This window comes from Pogoniulus pusillus, chromosome 8 (genome assembly GCF_015220805.1).
Source record: "Pogoniulus pusillus isolate bPogPus1 chromosome 8, bPogPus1.pri, whole genome shotgun sequence".
NCBI classification, from domain to species: Eukaryota; Metazoa; Chordata; class Aves; order Piciformes; family Lybiidae; genus Pogoniulus; species Pogoniulus pusillus.
Genome location: NC_087271.1, coordinates 2203100 through 2218234, shown reverse-complemented (window position 1 = coordinate 2218234; position 15135 = coordinate 2203100). Strand labels below are relative to the sequence as shown.

General features: G+C 48.9%; 1 protein-coding gene across 3 annotated transcripts in view; it reads right to left on the bottom strand.

Moving 5' to 3' along the window:
* FGGY (FGGY carbohydrate kinase domain containing) overlaps positions 1-15135 on the bottom strand; it is a 169844-nt gene that overhangs the window by 54265 nt on the left and 100444 nt on the right. For all 3 annotated transcript variants that reach the window (XM_064146960.1, XM_064146962.1, XM_064146961.1), the window contains exons 9-11: positions 10658-10765; positions 6546-6607; positions 327-474 (exon numbers count right to left, since the gene is read on the bottom strand). In XM_064146960.1, coding sequence (XP_064003030.1) covers positions 327-474; positions 6546-6607; positions 10658-10765 — 318 coding nt within the window. The remainder of the gene's footprint in view (positions 1-326; positions 475-6545; positions 6608-10657; positions 10766-15135) is intronic.

The window sequence follows — 15135 nt, the reverse complement described above, 5'->3', positions numbered from 1 at the left end:
TTTGTTAGAGGTGAGTTAACCACAGCAACTCCTCTCTCACTGCTCCCAGCTGGGATTCCTGGGCAAGAGGCTGTGTCACACACAACACTTCTCACAGGTTTAGAAAATCAGTGTGCCTGCAGTGCTACCTCAACCACAGTGATCTCTGGTTTTCCACTGAAACATCAGCACACTTCCCAACACAGCAAGAAACACAAACCCTATGGGATGGTTTAAATAGCTGAGGAGGAGCAGGATTAAAAGTGAAAGAAAAAAAATCCTCCTTCCTAGGCTTTTTTTGTTTTTCCCCTGTATTGACCCTTCTGCAAAGACAGGCTGTTTCTTACCATGCCCTTCAGTGTCAGATCTGTTAAGGGAGATCTGTTGCCATGGAAATCTGGCCAAACATGTAAATCAACAGTGAGGAAACCCACAGGCAAAGATTTCTTAATCAGATCCAGGTGACTGTTCAAGTATGTATATATGCTGCGAGCACTAGAAGGAAAAAGCAGTTGGAAAAAGAGTGGAGGAGGTTATTCATCAAACATAAAACATTTGTACTATCATCAGATGCAGAAAAACCCATCAAAGAACAGCAAACCCCAAACCTAAAAACAAAGCATATGGATAAAAACAAAGACATGGAGCAAAGCTGGAGATGGGTAGGTTCAGACTGGAGGTGAGGAGGAACTTCTGCACGAGAGTGGTGCAAGCCTGGAACGGGTTGCCCAGGAAGGCAGTTGAGGCCCCATGAATGGAGATGTTTAAGGCCAGGCTGGATGAGGCTGTGAGCAACCTGGTCTAGGGCAGGGGGGGTGGAACTAGATGATCCTTGTGGTCCCTTCCAACCCTGACTGATTCTGTGATTCTATGGCTCTATGAAATGGGGAGAAAAGCAAAACCAGCAGCTCGCCAAGGCCACGGCACTGCCGGACGCAGGCAGCAGGGATGCCTATCTGCACCTCCATTCAATGGGCCAGCTGAACTCCTCAGCTCCACAGGATGAGGGGAGATAACAACAGTTTATGATCTTGAGTTTGTACATTGACTCCTAGAGGTCCCTAGGTAAGCCAGGGCTGTTTGACACCTGGGGGGCTGGTGATGCTTGTCTCTAACAGAGAGGCACTGAGGCTGTGCAAGAGAAAGCGAGAGAAAAGAAAGCTGAGAGGGGAGGAAGGAGGATTCCAGGCAGAAAAGAGAACTCAAAACCCTTTACAAATGTTTAGCACTTTCTGTGATGAATCAACAGCAGTGGACTTAGAGCTTTCCTTTTTTAAGCCATAATCATTTCAGTGTGTGTTATGGTTGAGATGCAGCACTAAGGGTGGAGGACAGAATGCAAGTGGCTGCTATTTTAGGGAGGAGTCGAACAAGGCTCTAAACAGGATTGTGTCTAAGCCCGGGTACTACACCCAATTCCACAATATCCCACAGATTTTCCCCTGGACTCAGAGCAATCTTAGGACTAACAGTGAATTAGAATCATGCTAGGAAAATCAGTGTCAAACCACCTAAGATCAGAAGGTATCAGCAGTCCATCTGGCAGGCCACAGGAAAGAAAAAAGGCTTTAAAACATATGAAACGAAGCTGAAGTCTGACAGGACCTGCTTAAATGGCATCAGTATGAGATCTGAAATGTATTTCATCTACTTGAGCCCTTCCCACTTGTCTTGCCCTGCCCTCTAAAAAAAAAAACTGGCAAAAAAAGGAAAGGTAAAACCCCACCTTTATGGTAAAAGTCAAGATGGAATCATAGAATCAGGCAGGGTTGGAAGAGATCACAAGGATCAGCCAGTTCCAACCCCCCTGCCATGCCCAGGGACACTCTACCCTAGAGCAGGCTGCACACAGCCTCAGCCAGCCTGGCCTCAAACACCTCCAGCCATGGGGCCTCAACCACCTCCCTGGGCAACCCAGTCCAGGCTCTCACCACTCTCATGATCAAAAACTTCCTCCTCACCTCCAGCCTCACTCTCCCCACCTCCAGCTTTGCTCCATCCCCCCAATCCTGTCACTCCCTGATAACCTAGAAAGTCCCTCCCCAGCTTTTTTGTAGCTCCCTTCAGATCCTGGAAGGCCACGAGAAGGTCACTTGGGAGCCTCCTCTGCTCCAGACTGAACAGCCCTAACTCCTTCAGTCTGTGCTCACAGCAGAGCTGCTGCAGCCCTCTGAGCATCCTCCTGGCCCTGCTCTGGACACTCTCCAGCATCTCCACATCCCTCTTGTAATAAGGACTCCAGATTAATCCCTCAGTGCTTGGGCTTGCAAGGACTCTAGCAACATTCCATGCCCAGAATATTTCTCTCAAGCACTCACACCACCATAAACAGCTTCATATCTTTATCTATTTTTTGGGCTCCTTGGAAACCTCCAAGTGAGGTGTTTGATTCTAGGCATGTAGGTCACTTACAACATCTAACCCTAATTACGATTGATTAGTCATTGTCTCATCCACTGCAGACCCAAACAGTGATATTCACTTAGCCTCTACATGGATATTCCATCACACACTAATGAGCTCCCTGAGGGAATTTGGCATATGCTTTACTAGTTTGACTCCTGACCTGCTAGCAGCTGTATATTTATCCTTTGCATCCAACCATTCAGCTCCATGTTTTTCCAATTATACCTTTCCATGTGGATGCTATCAGAGGATATCATTCAAAAATGAACTACACTTGGAAGGCATTAAAATAACTAATTCACATCATTATTCACCTAATTGGAAATGGACTTTATGTGTCTTCCTGGGCCTGAATTATGATAATTTGGAGGTTATAAGCATTTTTTTTCCCTCCCCTCTTGTAGAAGTGGTCCTGTTTTCTACCTCCCTATAGACTGCACTGTAAGCAGTACATGCTAAGGACAAAGTCATTTTATCTCCAGTCTAAATCATGGCTTTTCTGCTGGGATGGAAAAGAAAGGAAAGCTTCACTTAAGCACAGACCTACCAGACATCCCAGCTTCTATCTGTTCTACATCCTGCCTGATTACTCTCACAAGGATTAAACACTGCTGCAGCTCTGACAGAACAGTTCAGCCAAAGATGCTTAAGATCTACATATCATAGAATGGTTTAGGTTGGAAGGGACCTCAAGGATCAGCCAGCTCCAACTCCCTGCCATAGGCAGGGACAACTCCCACTAGAGGAAGTTGCTCAAGGCCTCATCCAACCTGGCCTTGAACATCTCCAGGGAGGTTGTGGAGCACAGAAGCACCCAATATGATCTTTGATCACATTGGGTGCTTCTGTGCTCCACAACCTCCCTGAGCAACCTGTGCCAGAGTCTCACCACCCTCACTGCAAAGAACCCTTTCCTAACACCTAGTTTGAATCTCCCCTCTGCCAGTTTAAACCCACTCCCCCATGTCCTGTCATCACAAGACCTTGTCAGTAGTCCCTCCCCAGCCTTCCTGTAGCCCCCTTCAGATACTGGAAGGCCACTCCAAGGTCTCCTCAAAGTCTTCTCTTCTCCAGGCTGCAGAGCCCCAACTCTTGTAGCCTGTCCTCAGAGCAGAGCTGCTGCAGCCCTCTCAGCATCTTTCTTGTCCTCTTTTGGACTCGCTCTAACAGTTCCATGCCCTTTTTGTGCTGGGGGCTCCAGAACTGCACACAGTGCTCCAAAGAGGGTCTGATGACAGCAGAGTAAAGCAGGAGAATCCCCTTCCTTGCCCAGCTGGCAAATATCCTTAGAATTACTTTTTCCACACCTTTTAGGTTTTTCCCTTCATAACAGCTATGGGCCCAAGGTACTTCATCTGTTGAGTGACTGAAAAACTCTTTCAAACACTTGGCAGAGGCACTTTCTACCAAGTCTGTGCTGTATGCAGTATGACACCATAAGCTTGTGTGTGTTTCCTGGAGGTGAAGCAGCAGACTGGATGAGGCACTTAGTGCCATGGTCTAGTTGATTGGCTAGGGCTGGGTGCTAGGTTGGACTGGATGAGCTTGGAGGTCTCTTCCAACCTGGCTGATTCTATGATTTAATGTATCAGTCATGTAGAACATAGAATCAACCAGGATAAATGCAGCTTGCAAACTCTGCTTCCTGGTATAGGCAAAGCAACAGAAGCCTGCACAGTGAAACTTGTGAGATCAGCTGCTCAGCAGACAGGTTGCATTGCTCAGCCTATTTCTTAGGAAGCCTGGGAGAAAGGAAAGACAGGGTTAGGAAAGTAGCAGCAAGTCAGAGGCACAGATTTGTGACCATGAACATGATCCAGACACGCTTTTTGTCACAACAAAATCAGTTTAAGTCTTCCCAGTGTTGCACCTGGCAAGATGCAAAGCTAAGTAAGGAATTCTTAGTTTGTTTCATTTCGATGATCATTTGCAATGCCTGAGCCCATACCAGGAACATATCAAACACAAGAATCTCCCCTGAGATTTTTAGGCAAAGAATTTATCATCATCACCAACAATCCCCCAAACTGAAACACTATTATTAAGTATATAACTTAATATAAGTAGGCACATAATCCTAAGTTTGGGACAACACTGTCCAGCAGAAGAATGCCTCCTACTTGTATTGCTATGTGACAGGGCTGAAGCTTCTGCTGCATGTGTAGAAAGAAAAGAAGAAATAAGGAGACAAATTCAGGTCCAATTTTCTTTTTCTCTGTGTGTTCTAATTATTATTATGTTGAATGAAACAAATATTTGAGAAGGTTAGAAGTAAGTCATAGAATCAGCCTGGGTTGAAAGGGACCACAAGGATCAGCCAGTTCCAACCCCTCTGCCATGCCCAGGAACACCCTGCCCTAGAGCAGGCTGTCCACAGCCTCATCCAGCCTGGCCTTAAACACCTCCAGCCATGGGGCCTCAACCACCTCCCTGGGCAACCCATTCCAGCCTCTCACCACTCTCATGCTCAACAACTTCCTCTTCACCTCCACTGAATCTCCCCACCTCCAGCTTTGCTCCATTCCCCCCAGTCCTGGCACTACCTGATAGCCTAAAATGTCCCTCCCCAGCTTTTTTGTAGTCCCCTTTCAGATCCTGGAAGGCCACAAGAAGGTCACCTGGGAGCCTCCTGGATAAGTGGAGCTAGTAAGAGAGTTGTTTATTGAACTGGCAGCATCCATTGGGAGAGCACTATCTGGGAAGCACTATAAGAACAGCACTGAGTGAATTCACCTCTCCAAATATTATGCTTTTCAGAGAATATTATAACCCTTCTTATTTGCACTTTCACTAACCACAGGAGAATCACACCCACAGTTCTGACACAACACAAAGTTCTATTCCTGATACTCTGATCTAGTGTCCTAACCACATCACCACCCAAGCTTTTTGCACTATGGAATCAGTTGTGGTCAGTCAGTTCACTAGCAGACCTAGTACAGGTCACTCTATACCCATTGTTCCACCACAAACAATAAAGGTTTACCCTGGTACTACAAACTAAACTAATCATGCTTGGTATGGGGACACCAGAAAATAACCTGGAAGCCTGAATTTGGCTACAATCCTTATGCCAAGGACAGGGAGATGCATTTATTTCCTGATTGCCTTTCTGAAGAACAACAACAGAGAGAATTCTAGGAAGCAGGAATCTGTTTGATAGTGAATGAAGTCCACTACATGTCTGAGAATCCTGGTCAGGGTCTTACCAGTCCAGTCAGACACTGAGCACTATAAGGCATGGAGGAGTCATCCAGAGAAGCCAGGTAGCTTCATACCCCTGGAGAGGACTGCAAATAACTGTAACTGCATGTGCTTAATACATCTGTCAGGGCTGAGCCTTGCCTTTTAGACCAGAGTCAAAGACTGGAGAAAAAATGCCAAGTTTGCTCTTTTTATTATTTTTCCCCCCTTTAATCTGCAGAGGAGTAAGAAATTAAAAGGCAATCAAATTTCCATCCAGTGTGCCTAACTGTTCAGCTAAGATCTCTCTGGGAGTGACATGAACCATCTCAAAGGGAACCCAAGCCAAAAGAGCTTGAGAAAGTCCAGATCTGAGAGAAGTGTCTGGGCTGTCTTCATCCACTTCCACAGCAGACCAAACTAGAATTCCACACTGTGCACAGCCTCCTGCTCAAGGGATCCTGGAGCTACCTCCAATTCACTCCCACGCCTTAACTTTGGTCTGAGAATTCAGCCTGAGGTTTCTGTGCTGTTTGTGCTGCCATGCAGGAGGTGTTTATATGCTTGCTGTGCCCTCCTTCAGATGGCTGTTTCAGAAATATTGGATTATGTATTCCTAATTTAAGATATATCTCATCCTCAGAGTTTAACAGTGTCACCTACAAATTAAGACACCTCTTTAGCCCAAGCATGATGCTGTTGTTCCAAGAAACACCCTGGGCTGGGTATAAAAGAAGTTGAAAAGCAGAAAGTTAATATCACCACTTAGATATGACAAAGGTATCTGAGGGGAGTTCAAAGCTTTCATCTTTGAGCAATCACCTGGCAAGGCTCTGCACATCTTTCCAACCCACTATCAGACTGCTAATTGCCCTGTTTCAGTGCAAGGATACAGCAGTGCAATGCTGCAGTCCTGGGGACAGAGGTTATCACATACCTGCTTTACAAATTGATGCTAAAGGAACAGGAGGACTGACCTGGCTGCAGCTTTTGACTGGAGCTCCGGGAAGGCGACATGGCCTTGGACCACATGATCTATCTGAAAGAGAGGAAAGCAACATTTTGGGGATGATTACATCTAAAAAGCTCCGTTCTGGAAGAGGGCAATGCAGTAACATAACTTTAAAAAGACAAGGCAGCTTCTAAATTACTCATGAGGTGCTAAGTCCTAGTGAAGCCAATGGCAGAACTCCCACTGTCATGAATGGATTTGGATCTGGCTTCGAACCAGTGAGAAAAGCAACCAACGCTGCACCAAAGGCAGGCAAAGTGCTAAGCATGCAGCTCCTCAGTCAGAAGGGCAAGCTGAAAGCATGACTTCATTTCCTGTCCTACACTACCTCAGAGCATGTCCTCTAGCCTCTCCCGTTCTCCTGCATGCACACCCTCATTGGAATTCTACCAGGAGCATCTTCTTGGCCCAAACCCCTCCATCCTTCTGCCTCACACCGTTAGAATGAACCCCAGGCTGTGTTGTCATCCTGATAGATGCTCCATGTGTTCATGGCAGGAAACAAAATGTATACCCTGAGAAGCAATCATTGCTATAAAAAGAGATCAATATTATAGGCTCTGTATTATACTAACTGTATAAATCAGCTTGTCCTTTCACTCCAGAGTGGCTACCATTACTCACAAACACAAAGCATCAGGTAGAATGACATAGGCTTTTAGGGCAGTAATTCATCAGGTTTTGTGGCCTCTTGATAATGCCCCACCAGAGGCCACAGTGAAAGCTAAGGAGGCAAAGACTGGAGCTACTCAAGAGCACTGAGGAGATTCAGCAGTACCTGCTGGCAGCAAACCACACCAGGTATTTAATTTCCAATGGCACAAGCCTACTACTTAACCAGGTAGGAAAGCATGCAACGAACCACAGGATTGTCAGGGGCTGGAAGGGGCCTCCAAAGATCATCCAGTCCAATCACCTGTGCCAGACCACACAGGAATGTGTCCAGGTGGGCTTTGAGTGTCTCCAGAGAGGGAGATTCCACAGCCCCCTGGGCAGCCTGTTCCAGGGCTCTGTCACCCTCACAGGGAAAAAAGTCCTCCTCATTTTCAAACAAAACTTCCTATGCCTTAGCTTCCACCCATTGCCCCTTGGCCTGTCATCAGGCATCACTGAGCAGAGCCTGGCTCCAGCCTCCTGGCACTCACCCTGCACATATTTATAACCATGAATGAGGTCACCTCTCAGGCTCCTCTTCTCCCAGCAGCACAGCCACAGCTCCCTCAGGCTCTCCTCATAACAGAGCTGTTCCATTCCCTTCAGCATCTCTGTGGCTCTGCACTGGACTTTCTCAAGCAGTTCTATGTTCTTCCTGAACTGGGGGGCCCAGAACTGGACACAGTACTCCAGGTGCAACCTTATCAGGGCAGAATAGATGGGGAGGAGAACCTCTCTCAACCTACTAGCCACAGCCCTTCCAATACACCCCAGAACGGCATTGGACCTCCTGGGCACAAGAGCACACTGCTGGCTCATGGTCAACCTCCCATCCACTAGGACGCCCAGATGGGTTTCCCTTTCACTGCCCCCCATCAGGTGAATGAAGCACATACATCTGAACCCAACAATAAAAACAATGCCTGGTTTACTGAGCTCTGCAGAGACCAAACTCAACCACGTGCATGCACTCAAAACAGAGCTCAAGTCTGCAATCTTTCATCAGCACTGCAGCATACAGGAGCAGCTCAAAAACTGGGCTATACATCTAGAAATAACTCTCCTACAAGCATATGCTACAAGGGACAGCCCCAAACTGTAACACAAGTTATGAAATTAGACAGTCAGATCTCTTGAATGGAAGACATGGCCACAGTAAGGCCAGATATAGAAACTCTTTTCTAGTGTCCTTTATTTTACAGTTAATACTGATGCCACCCCACCCCTTGTCTCTGTTGTGCACCACCTTTCTTCCTACACATTCTGAAAAGCCAGTGCAAAAGCCCAGGGAATATACACACAGCAGTGCCCAGGTGGGCAGCAGAGCCAATGGCATCCTGGGCTGGCTCAGGAGCAGTGTGGCCAGCAGGACAAGGGAGGTTCTTCTGCCCTTGTGCTCAGCACTGCTCAGGCCACCCCTTGAGTGCTGTGTCCAGTTCTGGGCTGCTCAATTCAAGAGAGATGTTGAGGTACTGGAAGGTGTCCAGAAGAGGGCGACAAAGGTGGTGAGGGTCCTGGAGCAGAGCCCTGTGAGGAGAGGCTGAGGGAGCTGGGGGGGTGCAGCCTGCAGCAGAGGAGGCTCAGGGCAGAGCTCACTGCTGTCTGCAGCTGCCTGAAGGGAGGCTGTAGCCAGGTGGGGTTGGTCTCTTCTGCCAGGCAAGCAGCAACAGAAAGAGGGAACACAGTCTGGAGTTGTGCCAGGGGAGGTCTAGGCTGGGTGTTGTTAGGAAGTTGTTGTCAGAGAGAGTGATTGGCATTGGAATGGGCTGCCCAGGGAGGTGGTGGAGTCGCTGTGCCTGGAGGTGTTGAAGCCAAGCCTGGCTGGGGCACTTAGTGCCATGGTCTGGTTACTTGGCCAGGGCTGGGTGCTAGGTTGGACTGGATGATGTTGGAGGTCTCTTCCAACCTGATTGATTCTATGGTTCTAAACAAACAAGCTTTTTGAAAACAAAAGCAGTTCTCACTTCTTCATTTAGACTCTATCTGAACTCTATCTGACTTTTTAGGCTATCAGGGAGTGACAGGACTGGGGGGGAATGGAGCAAAGCTGGAGGTGGAGAGACTCAGGCTGGACATGAGAAGGAAGTTCTTTACCATGAGAGTGGTGAGAGGCTGGAATGGGTTGCCCAGGGAGGTGGTTGAGGCCCCATGGCTGGAGATGTTTAAGGCCAGGCTGGCTGAGGCTGTGTGCAGCCTGCTCTAGGGTAGGGTGTCCATGGGCATGGCAGGGGGGTTGGAACTGGCTGCTCCTTGTGGTCCCTTCCAACCCTGCCTGATTCTATGACTGTATGAACACGCTGGCAAAACCCAACAGATCTTTCTTGCATCTGCATCGATAAAAAATAATTACTTAGAGATGTTTAGAGCAATTCTCTCAGTTTTAGTTTTATGAAGTTCCACAGACTGATGAAATTTCACAAAAAAATTCACCTGGGGGCACAGATCAAACAATAAAAAGAATCCCAAATCATTTCTGTCTGTCTGTGGAAGCTTAAGCACGAGAAAGAGGGCCTGAAAAAGTCCACAGCTTTAAAATGACAAAGATAAGGACTGCAAAGCTACTCTCCACTGGGTGCAGGGCACTGGTTGCTCCTACAGTTCCCTCTGTGTTTTCTGTACACACAACCTCAGGAAAGCCACATGAGATACTCTCAGGATGCTTTAATAAGGCACTTTCCCTAATGGACCTAACAATGCTTGGAGCTGACTTCTGCTATGGGTCCCAACAAGACCATGCATTTTTTCCCAGCAGTTTCTGCAGTGACTCAGGGGTGGTTTGTTCTCTGCTGCTGGAATGGAAGGGATGTTTGGAATCACCTTTCTGAAATGCCTTACATCTCATAGTCCTTTTCAAGTGTGAAACCAACCTAGGTGAAGAGGGACAGGGATCTGCTGGAGAGGGTCCAGTGGAGGGCTAGAAGGATGATTAGGGGACTGGAGGGCATGGCTTATGAGGAGAGGCTGAGGGACCTGGGGCTGTTTAGTCTGGAAAAGAGAGGACTGAGAGGGGATTTGATAAATGTTTTCAAGTATCTGAAGGCTGCCAGGAGCTGGGACAGGCTCTGCTCACTGCTCCCTGGGATAGGACAAGAAGCAATGGGATAAATTGATCACATTGGGTGATTCTCTGTTGCACAAACTCCCTGGGCAACCTGTGCCTCCTGTGGGAGGTCTCACCACCCTCACTCCAAAGAACCCTTTCCTAACACATCTCCCCTCTGCCAGTTTGAACCCATTCCTCCTCCTCCTGTCATTACAAGACCCTGTCAATAGTCAACTACCATTGGTTCAGCACCATGACACCTCCTACCATCTTCTGGAGACGTTTTGGGTAAGGCTGTGCCTGAATTTGACAGCAAAGCTATCCCAAATGACAGCAGTTATGGCAAATCTCCCATCTTGGAGTGGTCTCCAAACACTTACCAGTTTTCCTGTAGCACTTTGACCTCCCTCATTCAACCACAATCCAGGCACCATTGCAGAGAAATATGGTCCCCAAATGCCGGGCACAAAAATGGGTGTTTCACTGACCTGGAAAAGCAAGAGGAAGCTCTAGTGAATCAAACTGCTTGCTAAATCAGGTGCTTGAAAACACATGGCTGACAGCTGCCAGCATCCACTAACAAAAGTGATTCCTGCTCCTCCACTGGAGTTACCAATGTGAGTAGAGATGTAATGGAATCTGAGGACAACGTGGAGAAATAGGTCCCCTGTTTGAATTACTATTAAGTGACACAACACAACTGCAGGTACTGACTGCATAACTATCCCCACTCATAGAATCAAGCAGGTTGGTAAAGACCTCCAACATCATCCAGTCCAACCCAGCACCCAGCCCTGGCCAAGCAACCAGACCATGGCACTAAGTGCCCCAGCCAGCCTTGGCTGCAACACCTCCAGGCACAGAGACTCCACCACCTCCCTGGGCAGCCCATTCCAATGCCAATCACTCTCTCTGCCAACAATTTCCTCCTAACATCCAGCCTAGACCTGCCCTGGCACAACTCCACACTCTGTCCCCTCTTTCTGTTGCTGCTTGCCTGGCAGAAGAGACCAACCACACCTGGCTACAGCCTCCCTGCAGGCAGCTGCAGACAGCAATGAGCTCTGCCCTGAGCCTCCTCTGCTGCAGGCTGCACACCCCCAGCTCCCTCAGCCTCTCCTCACAGGGCTCTGCTCCAGGCCCCTCCCCAGCCTTGCTGCCCTTCTCCAAACACCTTCCAGCATCTCAACATCTCTCTTGAATTGAGGAGCCCACAACTGGACACAGCACTCAAGGGGTGGCCTGAGCAGTGCTGAGCACAGGGGCACAAGAACCTCCCTTGTCCTGCTGCCCACACTGCTCCTGAGCCAGCCCAGGATGCCATTGGCTCTGCTGCCCACCTGGGCACTGCTGCCTCAGCTTCAGCTCCTCTCTACCAGCACCCCCAGCTCCCTCTCTGCCTGGCTGCTCTCAGCCACTCTGGCCACAACCTCTAGTGCCGCTTGGGGTTGTTGTGGCCAAAGTGTAGAACCCTGCACTTGGCCTTGTTCAGTCTCATCCCATTGGCCTCTGCCCACCCATCCAGCCTGTCAAGGTCCCTCTGCAGGGCTTTACTACCCTCCAGCAGCTCCACAGCTGCTCCTAGCTTGGTGCCATCTGCAGACTTACTGATGCTGAACTCAATCCCCGGGCCCAGATCATCAATAAAGACATTGAACAGGACTGTGCCCAGCACTGATCCTTGGGGAACAGCACTAGTTACTCATTCCCACTTCCAGAAGAGCTGTCTCTGGCCATGCAGAAAGTGAGAAACTTCAGGAACAGGAGCTGTGTTTTGCAGGGCAAGAGAGACTGCCTTGCTTCTCCAGAAGAGCACCTGCCCTCAGCTCAGCAGCTGGACACAGCACTGTGTGTGGCTGGCATCAGAACTCACAGCCAATGTGATGGGCAGCTGGTGCTCACACAGCACTCATCCTCTGTGGTTTCAAAGTCAAGAAGCAAAAGGGAGGCCTGATGACAGAGGACAATGAGTTTTCCCAAGGTCACCTTCTGAGGCTTGCAGTGGAACTCTAGGCTCCAGCGTTCTCATGGCACTGTCAGGAGAGGCAGATACACTAAGAAGCCACAAAGGCAGCCTGGGCAAAAGGGGATTTGCTTCTGTTAACCAACAGGAAACATTTGCCTGGGTAAACATTAGATTCTGCCCCTCACTTGGGCTTAGCTTCACACATGCCACTTCTTCCTTCACACCTGTGAACCTTTTGATCAGGGCAGATATCTAAGCACTACCATCCAGAAACCAAAGAGGACCTCTTTGACTGCTACATACACACACACCACCCACGTGCACGCTGAGATCCTGCTCCCAGGCAATAATTCAGTGGTTAGACCACTCAGGATGTGGGAGACACTGGTTCACCTCCTTTCTCTGCTTCAGAAGATGCAGATGATCAGTTTGTAAGGGTGGAGGGCGTTTTCCTTCCTCTTACAACACTCTGCCACTTTCAGTAGACTTAGACAGACTTTGTAACCTTTCCTGCTGGTTCACAAAGCAAGCCAAAGGAGCCATGGCACTAAGGCACAGCACACGGCCTGGAACAGGGGTCCCAGTACTTGTCCTAAGGACAAGTTGACTACTCTGCACTGGCTGAACACAGAGAACTCTTGCAGGAGAGGCTGGAGAAGACAGGTCATCCATCCCCTGGCAGGCTACCCACTTCTCTTGGAAGCATGCCTCATGTTTATCTTCCAGGACCCATGAAGATATATATAGAGTCATAGAATGGTTTGAGTTGGAAGGGATGTCAAAGATCACCCAGTTCCAAACTGGCTTTGAACACCTCCAGGGAGCTTGTGGAGCACAGAAGCACCAGATGTGATCCACACTGGGTGATTCTGTGGTCCACAACCTCCCTGGGAAACCAGTCCTAGTGTCTCACTACCTTCACTGCCAAGAACCCTTTGCTAACATCTAATCTGCATCTCCCCTCTGCCAGTTCAAACCCATTCCTCCTCCTCCTGTCATTACCAGACCGTGTCAGTAGTCCCTCCCAAGTTTTCACGCAGGCCCCCTTCAGGTTCTGGAAGGCCACTCCAAGGTCTCTTCAAAGCCTTCTCTTCTCCAGGCTGAGCAGGCCCAGCTCTTGCAGCAGGTCCTCAGAGCAGAGCTGCTGCAGCCCTCTCAGCATCTTTGTGCCTCCTCTGGACTGGCTCCAACACTTCCATGCCCTGCTTGTGCTGGGGGCTCTCTGGGAAAGGAGAAGAGCAGTGCAGGCCCTGCCCCACCACATGAGTGCACTTCCCACTCAGCCACATCAATAGGATGGTTCAATCTGCAGCTCTTGTTCTCTGAAAGGAGGGAAGTGCTCCAAGAGAAGGAAATAAGAGACTTCCCTAACAAAACAAGTCTGTATGTTTGCAATGCTGGAACACCCAAAAAGAGAGGTCTTGGCCCATGGAACAATGGGGTGGGTTTTTAATATGCAGAACTTGCTCTTCATTGGCAAAATTCTAGAGCCAGTGAAGGATGCTTAAGGTTTGCTACTGATTTCACTGAGGCCTCAACTTGACGTCAAAATAGTTTTGGGGAGGACTAATTAAAAACTCAGGATTGTTCCTGTTAAATTTGATTCTCCTTCTCCCTATATTTAAACAGGCCAAACTTTAAGAGGAGTTTTTGCTGGCAGCTAGGGAACATGCTCCAAGATGCAGTTCATTGGCATTGGTGCATCACACATGTTTAGTAAATAGACCAGCAGGGAGGTTTCTGCACAAACAATAGTCTGCTCCAGCCCTAAACTTGCAGTACAGCTGATTCTTGTCATGAACCTAAGGAGGGAAAACAAAACAACCCCAACTGGATTCTCAAAACGCATCACCACAGTGGCAAGTGACCCTGGTTTCTCTTCAGAACACATCTAGCTGTCATGGAGGGCCTGTAGGCCCCAACAGAGGCTTGCTTATGCCTTGCCTGGACATGTTTTTCTGCCAGGACCCCTGGTTGTAAACAAGTTGTGTAAGCCCCACACACCCAGCTCGTGTCTCCCTGGGGTAAGCCCATGTGGTCCCCATGTTTGGGCAAGTCCAGGCAAGTAGCTTCGGCCTATTATGGTAAGGTTTGGCTAACTGCCAACCTCATTGGTCATTCTAGTGGCCAAAGTGGCCATTAATCTCGGCCCACAGTCAATACATAGGGGTGCACAGGTAAGCAAAGTGCTCAGCTCAGACCCCACTGCAGAGCTCTGCTGCTCTGACTCACCTGCACGGCTCAGACACAGCTCTGACCCTCACTGCAGCTCTCTGCTGCTCTGACTCACCTGCACGGCTCAGCCACAGCTCTGACCCTCACTGCAGCGCTCAGCCCCCCACACTCTGATGCCATTGCATAGCTCCGATGCTCAGAGGCTCAGACCCTCAGACCCTCATGCTCTGACTCATTCGCTGCTCACCTACCTGCGTACCTTAGATGCAGAGCTCATGTAAGCTTGCACATATATATATATAAGGAGCCTATAGCCTCCTAAGCCAGCTGTGCACATCTGCATGCTATTGTGTCGTCAGGACCAGATCCTGCATTGCCTTTACCTACAGAGCTCAGACTCCCAGCAGCCACGCACACTTGGCATGCCCGCTGCCTACCATTGCCTGGTAACAGCCACTGCCTCTGAGATAACCAGGAAGCAGACCCCGGATTGTCTGCACACACACGGCCTGAAGCCACGAAGAGCCGTGCCAGAGACAGCACAATATTCTTCTCCTGCTCCTGAGATCCTGCCAGCTGAGAATTCCTGGACACAGCATCCAGAAGGAGCCAGCAGCACCAAAGGCAGAGATCGCCTCTTCGCCAGGAGAAACGGTCAGAGAAAATCTATTTCCCCACAAACTGGGAAGATTTATCCTTTCCCCTCAAGCCAGGAGG